Genomic DNA, 15,552 nt, shown 5'->3' with positions numbered 1-15,552 from the left:
AAAGACCTTGCTGTGAGTTACATCAGATCGGCTTCTGTCTGTTTGGGGGAGATCACTAACATTTCCCTGGCACTACATTACAGAATTCTAAGAAAAAAAATACCATTGCAAATAAATTAACATTCTGTCAATCCCAGGTGAGCCCAAGTCATAACAGTAGTTAGTAGCTCAGTGTTTCAGAGAGAGAGAAAGAGAGAGAGAGAGAGAGAGAGAGAGAGAGAGAGAGAGAGAGAACGCTCAGTGTAGATAAGTATACATAAGGGCCTGGGAGCAGAACAGTCTTAGTCGAGTTCAATGAGGAGAGGCTAAGTAACAAAGCATCTGCTTCTGCCGCATACGGTCTGAGAATACCATCATCATCATAAGGGCATGTGATGACGTTAAAAGTATTTGGCGATAAAAAACAAAACTAGGGAATTGCATTCCCAGTATTAAGTAAAAACATCCCTAGCCAACATGTGTCTTTTGACTCTCTGGGCCTTAGGAAAACAAATGTGGAAATAATTCTTCAGTGACATGAAAACCATCATCTAAATTGGTCTCTGACCGTCAACCAAGATAACATCATGTTTACTATGGACATTAACACACTGACTGTTCCTACGACAATGTCTTTCATTGAAAAGTATTTAGAAACATTGAATTGAAGAAAGAACATATTTGAAGCAGGCTTGTAGTGGGGAACCTCACCCCTGTAGATCTGTCTGTTTGGACAGAGTCCATCCTCAGTGCTAAATTTCACAGTCAGGATTTTTACTGCTTACTTCACTTTCAGACCAAATCTGAGGAACAACTATATTGATTCATCATTTGGTTCCACACGAGGATTTTCTCACTTCAGTTGAAAGCACTTGAATGGTGCTAGAAATTTCCAGTTTTTTATTTCAGAGATGTGCCACATTCCTATGTATACAGATTTGCACTTCACCTCATACAGAGCTATTACAAACATTATTAATTGTAAAAATTAATCAATGCCTTACAGTCTGGCAAAATTATACTCTATGATACATTGTTTTAAAGAAATCTAAAATATCTAATTGAAGAAATTTCACCCACAGGAGTGAAGGATATATGTCAACTGAAAGGCATCAGAATCACTTGTGTGTGTGTGTGTGTGTGTGTGTGTGTGTGTGCACATCACTATTTTGACTATGCAAATTGAGTAAATTCAATTTGTGATGGAGAAGAGAACCTCCCTGTACTTTAGAGACAGAGGCTTCACACTGAGAGAAAACCCACGGCCATAGCAATGTGCTTTCACAGACTGTGGTAATCTAGTAACAGCAACAGGTGCTCCTCATTGTTTTCCTGTAATTCTTTTCACAACCACCAGATTATTTTGGAAGACTTTAACATGACCAAAATGTAAGTAAATTTTAAAAGTTCTAAACTAAAACAACAAAACAGCTTTACGTACGGCTCTGAGGTGAGAGACTATTAGGCCAAATACGCTCATGGTTTAAAAAGAGAACGTGAGATACGAAAATAAAAGGTTTTGTTCAAAGAGTAAATAAATATGTTATGTTTTCAAAGAGTAATCATTGTATTGCTTCTGAGTTTACTTAATATGTAAAGCTTCTACATATAAACCCGATCTGGACTTAGAGTCAATCGCACAGCTATCTTTATGGTGATAAGGAGATTCAGCAGGCCACCTCCTCCTGGCCAGACACTCGTGAGTGTCACAGAGCTGAGCTCCACCCAGTCCTCGAGCACATCACATCGCTAACCACTGATCTTCAGAATGTAGGGCAAAGGCCACTACCGACCTTATCTGTTTCCAAACGGTTAGGGAAGTACGGTGACCAGCTCTATTCAGTTACCTAGTGACTGCCCGCCATTGTGCTTAGAGCTCTGCTTCTTGCCATCTGCTAGGACCAGAGATCGTTAGAATCCACACAGAATCCCACTGTATCTGTATTTATTAACCCCTTTCACCAAGATTACTGTTTTATCATAAAACTCTACCAAGTTGATTCTCGCTGTACTGGTCATATACGGAATCACAGATAAGCAGGGGACTGAGGTGAACAGAAACTTGGAGACGGAAGAATGTCACATTTCCCAATACATTAAAGCAAGCGCTGAGCCTTGAAATATAGGAAACTGATAAATTCATGTTGTATTTACTAATTTTATAGCCTCAAGTACTCTAGATTGTTTCAACTGGCTTTAAATATTTTCTTATAAGTATTTTCTTATAATTAAACAGGCACATAAAAATGCTGAAAATGCACAGCAAGTAAGTTATGGGTAATGCTAATGTTAGAATAATAATATTGATACAACACAGTAGATCGGTAAATAGAAACTAAGAGTTTTACTCTACAAGCTACAGAACAATAAACCTGGCCATTTGCTCATAAGTTGTTTCTTGCTTCTTTCCACTAACCAGTATGTCAAAAAACAATAAAGTGTCTTCTAATTACATGGTCAGATGATATTTATGAGAGTATAACCTTTCTTTAACCAACATTACAACTATAAGGAATATCATGACTTGTTCTGACATGTAAGTGCATCAAAGTGACCTGCTCCTTTAGACATAGCTGAGTAATCAGATGGCCAAGAAATGTCAAAGATTCTGATCACCTTCCCCCATAGAAACTATTCTATAATGGATAACTTCCCTAAAGCAAGTGTGAGTATACTCAGAACTGCTTAACTTCAACAGAGGTACTGTTGGATACTGTTGTAAAACAGTATTCTCACACCATAACTAAATATCAAAATAGATGTATTACTTATTAGTTAACAGAATTAGTATCTGTATTCCTTATGAATTCTAATACTATCAACAAAACTTGTAGCTAACATCACATGTACAGATAGTGTCTTAAAATGATCGTGGCGTTCAACTCTAAAATTTTAAAAATCAAAAAATTGTTCAATACTAGTGTGTAAATTTGATTTGGCAAATCAGTACTGGAAAGGAGCAGATTCCTGAGTGAACAGCGATCCATGTCTGTTCCACCCTCACAGAGAGATTAGGTAATATCACTGCCTACCTCTCTCCGACGAGAAGCCCAGCAAGTTTGTTTGATCTTCCAGACCACAGCAGCCACCAGCAGTAAAGATAAAAAACAACTAGAAAATAAAGCACAAGTAATTGTATTCATGAGACACATGAAATGCAGTGAAGTAAAATAATACAAAGTAAATTAAAATACAGAAAAGTAAGAATTTGTCGTGGTATTTTAAAAGAATTCCTTCATAATTGAGTCACTTATTTCTTTATGAACTGTTTCTTTTCTTTTCTTTTCTTTTCTTTTCTTTTCTTTTCTTTTCTTTTCTTTTTCTGGTTTGTATGATAATAGAATCATCCAGGATAATAAAGATTAATATCTATATACACACGAAATTTTAGAGGACGCTTTTCATAAACGAGTCAACTGAACTAATTGTTCTTTCTTCTATCAACAGACTCGACCCTCAGTTGAGAATTTCTCTGTTGAGAACGGGAACTGTTCATTCTTTGAAATCTGAGTAATTCTGTTTTCTTTCATCCTTTTTGACCCATTATAAGATCAACAAATGCAGACTGCATTCCAAATTTCTTCTTTAAACTATAGACTCCCCTCAAAATTCCATTTAAAGGGCTTTCCGGTGGCTCTTTTGGTGAAGGTGTGTGCTGCCATCCCTCTGGAATCCTCATGAGAAAGGAGAACCAACCCTTCAGAGCTGTCCTGTGGTGTCCACATGTCACTGGGGTGTGCGGGCACCCCCTTCCACTAAATAAAAATGAGTAAGAGGATATTTTTAAAAACTGAAAATACCAGTTTTAAGAAGGCAGTTCTCTTTTTCCCAAAAACAGATTCTGGGTCTGAGCACATGGCTAGGTAGGAAGACATTTTCCTGAATAATTAAAGACCTGGTCCTAAACCACAGAATACAGAGACAGAGGCGGTGTGGAGACACAAGCAAAGAAGATTAATTTTGCAAATCTGCATCTTTCTTTTCTACTGCCAAAATCACAGCATCTTATCTTTTCAAAGGATTTAAGAGATTATTTAGTTCAGAATCCTTCCTAGAAAAGAAATCCGTGGTAAACTCAGACAGTGACAAAGTATGTAGCTTACCTAATTAAGCCATCTTCTGAGAAACTGCTGACGCACAAGTCGTTTTCACTTTTAGTTACTCATACTGTGAAAATATGCTCCCTGTGACCACCAAACACCCATTCTATCCTGAGTACTAAATCAGTATGCTGCCTTCTGAAACTTCTTACATCTGAGAAGGTCTGTGTGAGCCTCTGGCTCAGCAGTTCCTATCCAGGACTCCCTCAGGGAAACATTTCAAGTTCATGGGGAATGTGTATCATCACATTTGTGTGATTTGCTTAACACTAAAAATACAGAAGACACACACACACACACACACAACTTATGCACAGACTGCCAAAGTTGAGGAGCTCTGTCTAGATCTTAATTATTTCCATGGAAACTGCATTTTTCATGCTGCCTTTAGGTTACTAAAGTAAATGTTACAACATTGGTGGGAAGTGGCAGTTTGACAGTGGTGGGAACTGGCAGTTTGACAGTAGTGAGAACTGGCAGTTTGACCGTGGTAGAAACTGGCACTTTGACTGTGGTGGGAACTGGCAGTTTGACAGTGGTGGGAACTGGCACTTTGACTGTGGTGGGAACTGACAGTTTGAAGTCTAAAGGTCCATTCCAACTTCAGTGACATCATTATATCCTTAAAATCTTTTAGCACAAAAGATATAAGCTTATCACTCCAAAATGAACTTATTCATAGCATTCAAAATAAAATGGCTACCATCTATAAACAAGTACTGTGTGTGGTTCACTATTCCCTTAAGCAAGCCTGTACATATGTGTCCTGTACTTGTGTGTCCTGTGCAGTGAGTGCCCTGTAGTTCTGTGTCCTGTGCAGTGAGTGTCCTGTACTTGTGTGTCCTGTGCAGTGAGTGCCCTGTACATATGTGCCCTGTGCAGTGAGTGCCCTGTAGTTCTGTGTCCTGTGCAGTGAGTGCCCTGTAGTTCTGTGTCCTGTGCAGTGAGTGCCCTGTAGTTCTGTGTCCTGTGCAGTGAGTGCCCTGTAGTTCTGTGCCCTGTGCAGTGAGTGTCCTGTAGTTCTGTGTCCTGTGCAGTGAGTGCCCTGTAGTTCTGTGTCCTGTGCAGTGAGTGCCCTGTAGTTCTGTGTCCTGTGCAGTGAGTGCCCTGTAGTTCTGTGCCCTGTGCAGTGAGTGCCCTGTACTTGTGTGTCCTGTGCAGTGAGTGCCCTGTAGTTATGTGTCCTGTGCAGTGAGTGCCCTGTAGTTCTGTGTCCAGTGCAGTGAGTGCCCTGTAGTTATGTGTCCTGTGCAGTGAGTGCCCTGTACTTGTGTGCCCTGTGCAGTGAGTGCCCTGTACTTGTGTGTCCTGTGCAGTGAGTGCCCTGTAGTTATGTGTCCTGTGCAGTGAGTGCCCTGTAGTTCTGTGTCCAGTGCAGTGAGTGCCCTGTAGTTATGTGTCCTGTGCAGTGAGTGCCCTGTAGTTGTGTGTCCTGAGCAGTGAGTGCCCTGTACATATGTGCCCTGTGCAGTGAGTGCCCTGTACATATGTGTCCTGTGCAGTGAGTGCCCTGTAGTTCTGTGTCCTGTGCAGTGAGTGCCCTGTACTTGTGTGCCCTGTGCAGGGACCTGCACTTATGTTGACAAGGCAGTGAGATATGGAGATTGTTACTAAGTTTCTTTATCCTTCACAAGTGTTAACATGAAAGGTTTTTTCCTCTGACATTTTTGTTCCAGCTAAATGCAAAAGCAGGCAATCTTTTCATCCTTCATACTTGATCTGACCTTACTTCAGTCATTTTTTCCTCTTAAGGACAACTATAGCAGTAGGTGACAGCTTACATACAAACAGTCACATATCAAACATGATTTGAATACCATTTCAATTGTGTCACAGCAGGTGCATGATTAGAATTACTGGAGATGGGGAAGATGCTGCATCTCTCCTAGAAGATTTAAAATTCCTTCTGACTCAAACTCCTTGACTCCAGTAAAGAGAATCCCTTCCACAGTAAATAAGGAAAGCAGAGTATGAAGCCTTTGTAACTCCACTCTCTGAGGAAAAGTACATTAGAGACTTGATCCAATGGACCCAACTCTGCTTCCTGTCAGGATAGCAGTGCCTAAGAGTCATGGAGTTACAGATAGCCTATGGTGACTCCATCTGGAACCTTAAGAAATGACAGAATCTACAGTTCCAAATTTCCCTGGGAAGCATTGTGGGGCAGTGTTCAGTGTGCTGCTTTCGATCCACTCTATTTTTCATGAAGAGAAGTAAACTTTGATCATATAACTCACTGACATATAATAGCCTATCTCTTTAAATTAGCTTTTCTTTATCGTTAAACCAAAGATTTTGATGGGTAATGTCAAAAGCCTGTGCCCCGCAATTTGATTTCGTCCACAGGAGGAAAATTAGTGTTAGCTACTTTCTTAGAAGTTTCTTTCTCAACTATTCCATAAAATGGCTCCTGTAAGCATCTAGAATAGACACTGTGGGGATCAGGCACATGGCTTTCAATAAAGAGAGGAGAAGGAAAGAGACAGGGAATGGGGGAGGGAAGAAGACAGAGGAAGGGGGAAGGGAAAGGAAGAAAGGGGGCAGGGAAAGAGAAGAGAGAAAGGGTAAACTATGAAGTCTGATAACAGCACCAAGTTCTGGAGGGCTCATTATATCTATGTGTTACTGAGGTTTGGTCTGTTGCTGTGATGCTAAGTCCGGGCCCAAGGCCTGGCTGCCCCAGAAGTGAAAGAGTCCCAAGGGACCCAAGTGATATTATGTAACCTTGCCCTTGGAGTGATCCCTGATTGGTGAATGAAGATGCCTACAGCCAATCGCTGGGCAGAAGAGAGACAGGTGGAATCTTGGGTTCCTGGGCGTGGGGTCAGAGGAGGCCAAGGGAGAGGACCATGGGAGAAAAGGAGTCAAGAAGATATGGTCCTGAGGGACGGCCAATTGCAGTTAAGAGCAGCCCAGATGAAACACAGTAAGTAATAATCCAGGGTAATCAATAGGAAATAGATTTTAGTAATGTAGAGGGTAGATATCTGCCCAGCTGTAGTGCTGATAAAAGCTTATTATAAATACAAAAGTTGTATGTCTTTTATCCAGCAACTGAACAGTCAAAGGTGGAGTAGAAAACCCAGATTGGGATTAAATATTTTATACAATATCTATGTAATAAATATAGTAACAGAAATAATTTTATTCAAAAAGGTACACAAAACAGATGCTATGAAAAATTAGAAATGTAGGGAGAGATGTTACAATAATTTGATCATAACCTTTATAAAGCAATCTTTTTTTTATAGAATCTCTAACATGAAAACATTGTAAAATCACTTTGGAAATCAATTTGGTTGTTTCTCAGAAATTTAGGAATAGTTTTACCTCAAGACCCAGCTATACCTCTCTTGAGCACATACCCAAAAGATGCACCACTATACCACCAGGATACTTGTTCAACTATGTTCATAGCAGCTTTATTCATAATAGCCAGAAACTAGAAACAATCTAGATGTCCCTCAGATGAAGAATGGATAAAGAAAACGTGGTGCATCTACACAATGGAATGCTATTCAGCTATAAAACAAAACGAAGACATCATGAAATCTGCAGGCAAAGGGATGGAACTTGAGAATATCATCCTGAGTGAGGTAACCTAGGGCCAGAAAGACACATATGGTATGAACCCACTTATAAGTGGACATTAGTCATAAAGTGCAGGACAAAAATTCTACAATCTACAGACCCAAAGAAATGGGTAATAAGGAGGTCCCAAGTGGGAATCTCACTCAGAAGGGGAAACTACATAGTGATTGGAGATGGACGGAGGGGCTGGGTGGCAGTATCATCTGGATCAGGGTCTCAACCCTCCTAATGCTGCAACCCTTTAACACAGTTCCTCAGGTTGTGGTGACCCCCCCCCCATAAAAATACATTGGTTGCTACTTCTTAGCTCTAATTTTGCTACTGTTGCAGATTGAAATGTAAATAACTGATATACAACCACCTGTGGGGGTCGTGACCCACAGGTTGAGAACCACTGGTCTAGAGCCAGTTTTGAAGGGGGTGGGGGTACAGAATATAGGGTGACATGAACCTGCGCCACAGATAGTTAACGTTACAGGAGATGACAAGACAACTCTGCTGTAACAAAAGAGAAATAATCTTCCAGCTGTTTGAGAGATTTCACCTTAACTTAATTAATTAATTAATTAATTTTAATTAATGCCCCTTAACAATAGATAAGGGACAAAACGTACCTCTCAATGACCAATCAATTCTCTCACACAAGAGGATTTTATTTTCACCAACTGAAATGTTAACATTACCCGTGTAAAAACTACAATGTCAAGTAAATTTACAAGGATTTGGGTTTGTCAGTTTATCCATCTGCTAAGAATTGAAACTCAAAAAAAAAAAAAAAGCCTGTGGGTGAACAGCGCAGACAGAACACTGATTACAAAACTGCAGAGCACACTAGCTTGAAAGGCAGGGTGACGGCAGACAGAGAGAATCTAATCTGAAAGGTGAATGCTCCCAGACCCCAGCTTTAAAGTGCTGAGCTGCTCCAAAACGAAGCAATTTTCACAACTGACCTCACACAGTGTGAGGTGCACTAAAAACACTGTGTAAAATTACCTTCATCCCATGTGTAGGAGGTTTATATAAAACATGAATGCTTCGTTTCCACGTGAGTTCCAGAACTGAGCTATCTCATTACATATGAAAACATTTCAAAATTGGTGGGTAGATCTAAATATTTCTGGTACCAAGCATTTTCAGTAAGTGACAACTACCTTGTACACTTAAGATATACTATCGGTAAGATAATTTCAAATACAAGTATAGAAACCCTAACTGAAACTGGTATTTGAACATGAATCTTAAATATACTTCCCAGTATGAGCTTACCTATATAACCAACAGGAGGCCATAAGACTGGTCCCGTTAAGTTCTCCCTCACTGAGGCAGAGAACTCACAGACACTGTCTTTCACCAAGAATATAGAGGCAGTTAGGCTACCTGGGCGAAGGGGTCACAAAACCTCCCACCTAGCCTAGCTGATTGTGATGGTTTGTATATACTCAGCCCAGAAGTGGCATTATTAGAAGGTGTAGCCTTGTTGAAGTAGGTGTGCCACTGGGTGTGGGCTTTAAGACCCTCATCCTAGCTGCCTGGAAGCCAGTATACTGCTAGCAGCCTTCAGATGAAGATGTAGAACTCTCAGCATCTCCTGCACCATGCCTGCATGGATGCTGCCATGTCCCCGCCTTGATAATACTGGACTGAATCTCTGAAACTGTAAGTCAGCCTCAATTAAAGAGTTGCCTTGGTCATGGTGTCTGTTCACAGCAGTAAAACCCTAACTAAGACACTTATATAAGTGGTTAATGATGATGAGGAGACTTCTCTTTAGTAGTTTCCACACTCCTTTAAGTAACTCCAAATAAACTCATTGATTCACCAAGGTGGAATTGGAGATGAAAGGGTTAAAATTTTTCAAAAACTCCTAACAGGCTGAGCAGAAGCAAGAGTGCAGGTCAGCTTGGTCATGAACTCTGTGTTTCAGGAACTTGGCTGACCACAAGATAGATGGTTGATTACGAATAGGCTCTTAGAGAATAGCCTATACAAAATGATCCCCATGACTGTTCCTTGTACCCTGTCACAAACTGAATAATGGACTGGGACTTTCCACAGGTACTCTCCAATAACCCTCCTTCACTCCCCCTGGGTTGTGGTTTCCCCCCTGAGTTGTGGTTTTTGCCTTTAAATTCCCTCTGTCTCCAAAGCCCCAGGGTCAGACCCCACTGCCCCTGCGTGGATCATGGGTCTTGACCTTAGCATGCTGATCGAAATATACCTTTTGCTGATTGCATCGAGTTCGGTGTCTTGTGAGTTATTGGGTGGCCACAAATTCCTGAGGCTTGGGTGAGGTCCTCCCTTCGTGGGGACCTTACAGGGACAATCATGACTTGGTCTGTCACTGCTGCCTATCAGGGCTTAGAGGACATTTGTTAACATTTCCTACCCAAAATTAATGCAACAGTCCTAAAGAGGAGACTGGAGTTTAACTATCTTCCACAAAGAAGGATCCAACATGACAAGATCACTGTCCATCCCAGTTCACTTGTTCTTGACGAACACCACTATCAAAAGCAGCTTGGAGAAGAGAGGGTTTGATTGATTCTGGTTACAGTCCGGCATGAGGTGAGGCAAGACAGGAAGCTTGAGCTGGGGATTGAAGCAGAGAGCAGGGAGGAACAGGCTTTCTCAGCTATCTTTCTTATATAACCCAGGCCTACCCACCTAGGGATGGGAACACAAAGGTGAGCTGTGCCCTCCAGTATCAATCAGAAATTAAGACAATGCCTCAAAGAAGAGGCCACAGTCATCAAGGAATTGCCAATCAAAATGACCCTGAGATTCCACCTCACACCAGTCAGAATGGCTAAGATCAAAAACTCAAGGACAACAGATGATGGCGAGAATGTGCAGAAAGAAGAACGCTCCTCCATTGCTGGTGGGATTGCAAACTGGTAACACTACTCTGGAAATCAATCTGGCAATTCCTCAAAAAACTGGAACTAGTTCTACCTCAAGACCTAGGTATACCACTCCTGGGCATATACCCAAAAGATGCTCCACCATCCCACAAAGACACATGCTCCACTATGTTCATAGCAGCCTTATTCATAATAACCAGACCTGCAAACAACCCAGATGTGCCTCAAATGAGAAACGGATACAGAAAATGTGGTTCCTTTACACAATGGAATACTATTCAGCTATTTAAAACGAGGACATTATGAATTTTGCAGTCAAATGGATGGAACGAGAAATTATCATCCTGAGTGAGGTATCCCAGACACAAAAGGACATGCATGATATGTACTCACTGTTAAGTGGATATTAGCCAAAAAGTACAGAATATCCATGATATAACTCACAGATCATATGAAGTTTAACAAGAAGAAAGGCCCAAGTGAGCATGCTTCACTCCCACTCAGAAGGAGGAAGAAAATAATCATGGGAGACAAAGGGAGGGGAGGATCTGGGGGAAGAGAAAAGGGCAACAGGGTCAGGTATGGGGGAAAAGAGGAGAGAAGCCCAGAGGGCCAGGACAATAAATGGAAATATGAAGCTTCAGGGGGTGAAGGGGGAACCTCTAGAAAATTCCAGAGACCTGGAATGTGAGAGGTTCCCAGAACTCAGTGGGGGATGACCTTTGCTGAAATGGCCAACAGTGACCATCGCCAGTAGACAGACAAGGCCCTCAGTGGAGGCATGGGGGGTTCCCATCTACCTTAAAATTTTTTGACCCAGAATGGTTCCTGTCTAAAACAAATGCAGGGACAAACATGGAGCAGAGACTGAAGGAAAGGCCATCCAGTGACTGGCCCAACTTGGGATCCATCCCATGCATAGGCACCAAACCCTGACACTATTACTGATGCTATGTTGTGCTTGCAGACAGGAGCCTAGCATGGCTGTCCTCTGAGAGGCTGTACCAGCAGCTGACTGAGACATTTGCAGATACTTACAGCCAAGCATTGGATGGAGGTCAGAGACCCCTATGGAAGAGTTAGGAGATTGAAGGAGCTGAAGGGGATGGCAACCAGATAGTAAGACTAACAGTGTCAACTAATCTGGACCCCTGGGAACACCAGAGACCGAGTCACCAACCACAGAGCATACATGGGCTGGTCCATGACCCATGGCACATATGTAACAGAGGACTGACTTGTCTGGCCTCAGTGGGAGAGGATGCAGCTAATCCTGTAGAGACTTGATGCACCAGGGAAGGGAGATGCTGGGGGTGGGGTTGAAGTGAGAGGAAGCACCCTCTCAGAGGCTAAAGGGAGGGGGTGAAGAACTCTGCGGGGGGGGGGGGTGAGACTGGTTAGGGGGTAACATTTGGAACATAAATAAATAAAACAATTTAATATAAAATATTAACAACAACAACAAGCCAATGTGAAGGAGGCAGTTCCTCAGCTGACATTCCCTCTTCCCAGGTAAATTTAAGTCTGCATCAAAGTGACAGAAATTAATCAGCAGTGTTCTCATAAGAAAAGAAACCAGACACACCCTCCTTGCTTTACACAGCATGGAAGAAAGCCAAATTGTTAAGAAGCAGAAACCATTTGTCTAATGCTTGGAAGGGCTTCATAAAAAAAAAAAAAAAAAAAAAAAAAAAAACCAAAGTGCAGTTAGTTGGTCTGTTTAAGCTTTCAGATCTGACTTAGCCCATCTCTACCTTCAAGACACCAAACTATCATGATTTATTATGGTAGATGACGTCCAAATGTTCTGATCTAGAAGACAGACAGACAGACAGACATATACATGATAAGAATTCTGGAATATCCATGTTGCTATAAATCGACTCAGCTGTTTTTACCTCTTAAGAACAAAAGCCAGTGTCATGGCACCTTGTCTCACACACTGGTGGGCGTACCCACTGCTGGTCAATCATTAAAGATTTACTAAATAGCTTCAGTTCACCATGAAGCTGATGAGGGATCGATCTCATTCAAGTCAAATGGTAGCTATACGGCCACACTGACTGAGTTAAATGAAGATTGGGCAAGAATCCATGAAATCCAGTAAATATATCACTTATTTAAAATTCATGAAGAAATGCAGCTAAATTAATCTCCCAGAAAATAAGAGATTTACACATCTATAGAGCATTCTGGAAAATTCAGTACTCCGAGACTCGCCTGGCAGGAGAGTGGGAAGGCTGAGGAGGAAGGAGAGTCTTCCTGATGAGCCTTGACTGGATTAATCTAGCCTTGACTGGATTAATCTGGATAATTCCTAATAAATCAGGGACAAAGGTGGCATAGGTCAACGTACAGGGCATTTCTTCACACTGAGTTAGTTTAGAATGACATCACAGAAAACCAGGCAGTCGGGTAAAAACTTTCGTTAAGGAATTCTTTGGGTGTTTTAAACAAGTATCTGCTCTTTTATAAAGCTCCAGTACCTAGGGTAAGGAACAAAAAGCAGACAGCTATCAGATTATCAGTCAGTATGTGCACTAGCCACTGTCCACACAAAGACATAAGTGACCCCATTCTCACCCCCTCAAACCCCACCGGTGTAGTGATTTAACACCACAGCCTAGTTTGCCCAGTTCTGAACTTTGTACCAAGGAAATCTCAGAGCGTTTGTTTATCCTCTGGTTTGGGCTTCTTTCAGATTAACCCCTCATTGTCCACATTGCTCCTTGTTCATGGCTCCACATTATTACATAACATGTCCATGTTCTTCCATTCTACTAGTTTTAAGCACGTGAGATATTTCCAGTTGAAGCTACCTACACAGGTGTCCCTTTTCTCATCCATAAGAAACAGAGCTGGCCCATGATAAAGCACTTGCCACTGAGAGTCGTGGACATGACGGTCAAAGTTAAGAAGGACCACCTCAGTCAGAGCCACCTGTAAGTCCCTCTCTCCGACATCTCTCTGCTACTTCATCAACTTCACAGGGCTTGACTGTGCCCTGTAGATAATATTAGTAGTCTCAATTACATTTCATTCCATATGCCCATGGGCTGTGTGCACTGCACAACCTGAAGGGTTGTGTCAGGCAAGGGGACTCTCTCTCTGTCTAGTATCCCCACCCACGTGCCTCGGGTCACATGTGGAAGTCAGAGGAGAAGTGGAAGGAGCTGCATTTCTCCTTCATCCAAGAGGACCCTGGGGGCAGAACTCAGGCCATAGGACCTGGTGGCAAGAGCCTTTACTTGCTGAAGCACCTCGCTGCCCCCAGAAGTCATGAACTACAGGCCGCTAATACTGAGGGCGAGAGAAATGGTCAACCACAGACAGGAGCCGCTGGAAACCCAGTTGATTATACCAGAGCAAATGGTCAGCCTTGAAAACATCCATAGGCGTGACATTATATAGTCGGGGCAGGTGTTATTTAGATATATGTATGTATATACACAATTACGTATGCAACAACAATGGGAAAGAGGCTATAGATTTGGAAATGGAAAATGTACATGGGAGAATTTGGAGGGAGAAATGGAAGGGAAATTATGTAAAAATATTATGGTCTCAAAGAAGTAATAAATAAAGTCACAAAACTAATCTTTAAAAAAATTAAATAAAATTAAAAATGAGAGAGGATGTCCCCACTATCTCTGACCTTCAATGAGATCTGGGGAATGTGACCACTCTGAGTGGTAGTAAGGACATGCATGTACTGGGTGATGGTAACCACATGCATGTGCTGGGCGATGGTAACCACATGCATGTTTGAGAATGCACTATGTTGAGGCCAGGGAAGACTCCAGGGAGTACTGGTAACCTTGCAGCCAGATCAGTCATATTTCAAAGTGCACTCTTCCTCTCTGCTCTCCTGCTGCCCTTGAATAGTATAATTTACAGCCATCTGTGCATCGTAACAGATTTTACACTGAAGTCCAGGTGGAAGGTGTACACAGGCTTCCTGAGCAGGGAACCTTATATGTGCTGAAAGGCCAGCTCTTTTTGACAAGTCATGATATAATCATTTGAAAATTACATGTGAAATAATGAACTTCAGCTAAATTTCTAATGAAAGGCAACAACAAAAATGGCTGACAAGGAACAGAACCCTAAATATGCAAAATAAAAATACAAAACCTTAGAGAGCTTGAGTTAGGAAGTGTTTTGTTCTAACACTAAAAACAAAATTAATAAAAACTTACTTTGAATTTTATAAAAGTAAAACATTTTAAATCTATGAAAGGTACTATTAAGAGAGAGAAACAAAAAAAGACAACCCAAAGACTGAGATCTTTGCAGATAATATATCCAGTAAAGAGTTATGCTTCCAATATATAAAGTGTGCATTGAAAATTCAACAATACAAAAGTGAAAGTTAATGAAAAAAAGATGAGTAATGGATCTGAAAAGCACTTCCTCAAAGAAGACCAAAGTATACCAAGTAAGAACATGAAAGATTATCAGTGGTGTAAACAGTACTACCTCTTAGGGAAAGGCAAAGAAAATCAGAACACACCATCATGTATGTACATGCTGTCTGTGGGGGTGGGAGGTGTTGAGTGTCTGTGTGTATGTGTGTGTTAGTGTGTGCCTGTGTATACATGTATGTTGAGTGTGTGTGATTACATATCTTTGTATATGTGCCTATGAATATGAGAGTGATTGTTTGTCTATGTGTGTTTATGTCTGTGTGAGAGTTTGTACATTTATTTGTATATGTATGTGTGTGAGTGTGTATCTGTGTGTATGTGTATATGTGTATGAGTGTGTGTCTATTGTATATGTGCCTATGAATATGAGAGTGATTGTTTGTCTATGTGTGTTTATGTCTGTGTGAGAGTTTGTACATTTATTTGTATATGTATGTGTGTGAGTGTGTATCTGTGTGTATGTGTATATGTGTATGAGTGTGTGTCTATGTGTGTATGTGTGTGTTTAAGTGTGTGTATATATGTGTATTTCTGTGAGTGTGTGTATGTGTATGTATGTGTGAGTAAGTGTGTGTGTATATGTATGAGTAGGTA

The 15,552-nt window shown here is 41.3% G+C and overlaps 1 protein-coding gene across 3 annotated transcripts in view; it reads right to left on the bottom strand.

Moving 5' to 3' along the window:
- Atrnl1 (attractin like 1) overlaps positions 1 to 15,552 on the bottom strand; it is a 539,822-nt gene that overhangs the window by 347,616 nt on the left and 176,654 nt on the right. For all 3 annotated transcript variants that reach the window (XM_034499803.2, XM_034499812.2, XM_076925810.1), the window contains exon 26: positions 3,012 to 3,090. In XM_034499803.2, coding sequence (XP_034355694.1) covers positions 3,012 to 3,090 — 79 coding nt within the window. The remainder of the gene's footprint in view (positions 1 to 3,011; positions 3,091 to 15,552) is intronic.

Source organism: Arvicanthis niloticus, chromosome 1 (genome assembly GCF_011762505.2).
Source record: "Arvicanthis niloticus isolate mArvNil1 chromosome 1, mArvNil1.pat.X, whole genome shotgun sequence".
In the NCBI taxonomy this organism is placed as follows: Eukaryota; Metazoa; Chordata; class Mammalia; order Rodentia; family Muridae; genus Arvicanthis; species Arvicanthis niloticus.
The sequence above is the reverse complement of the archived record's forward strand: the minus strand, read 5'-3'. Positions and strand labels throughout refer to the sequence as shown.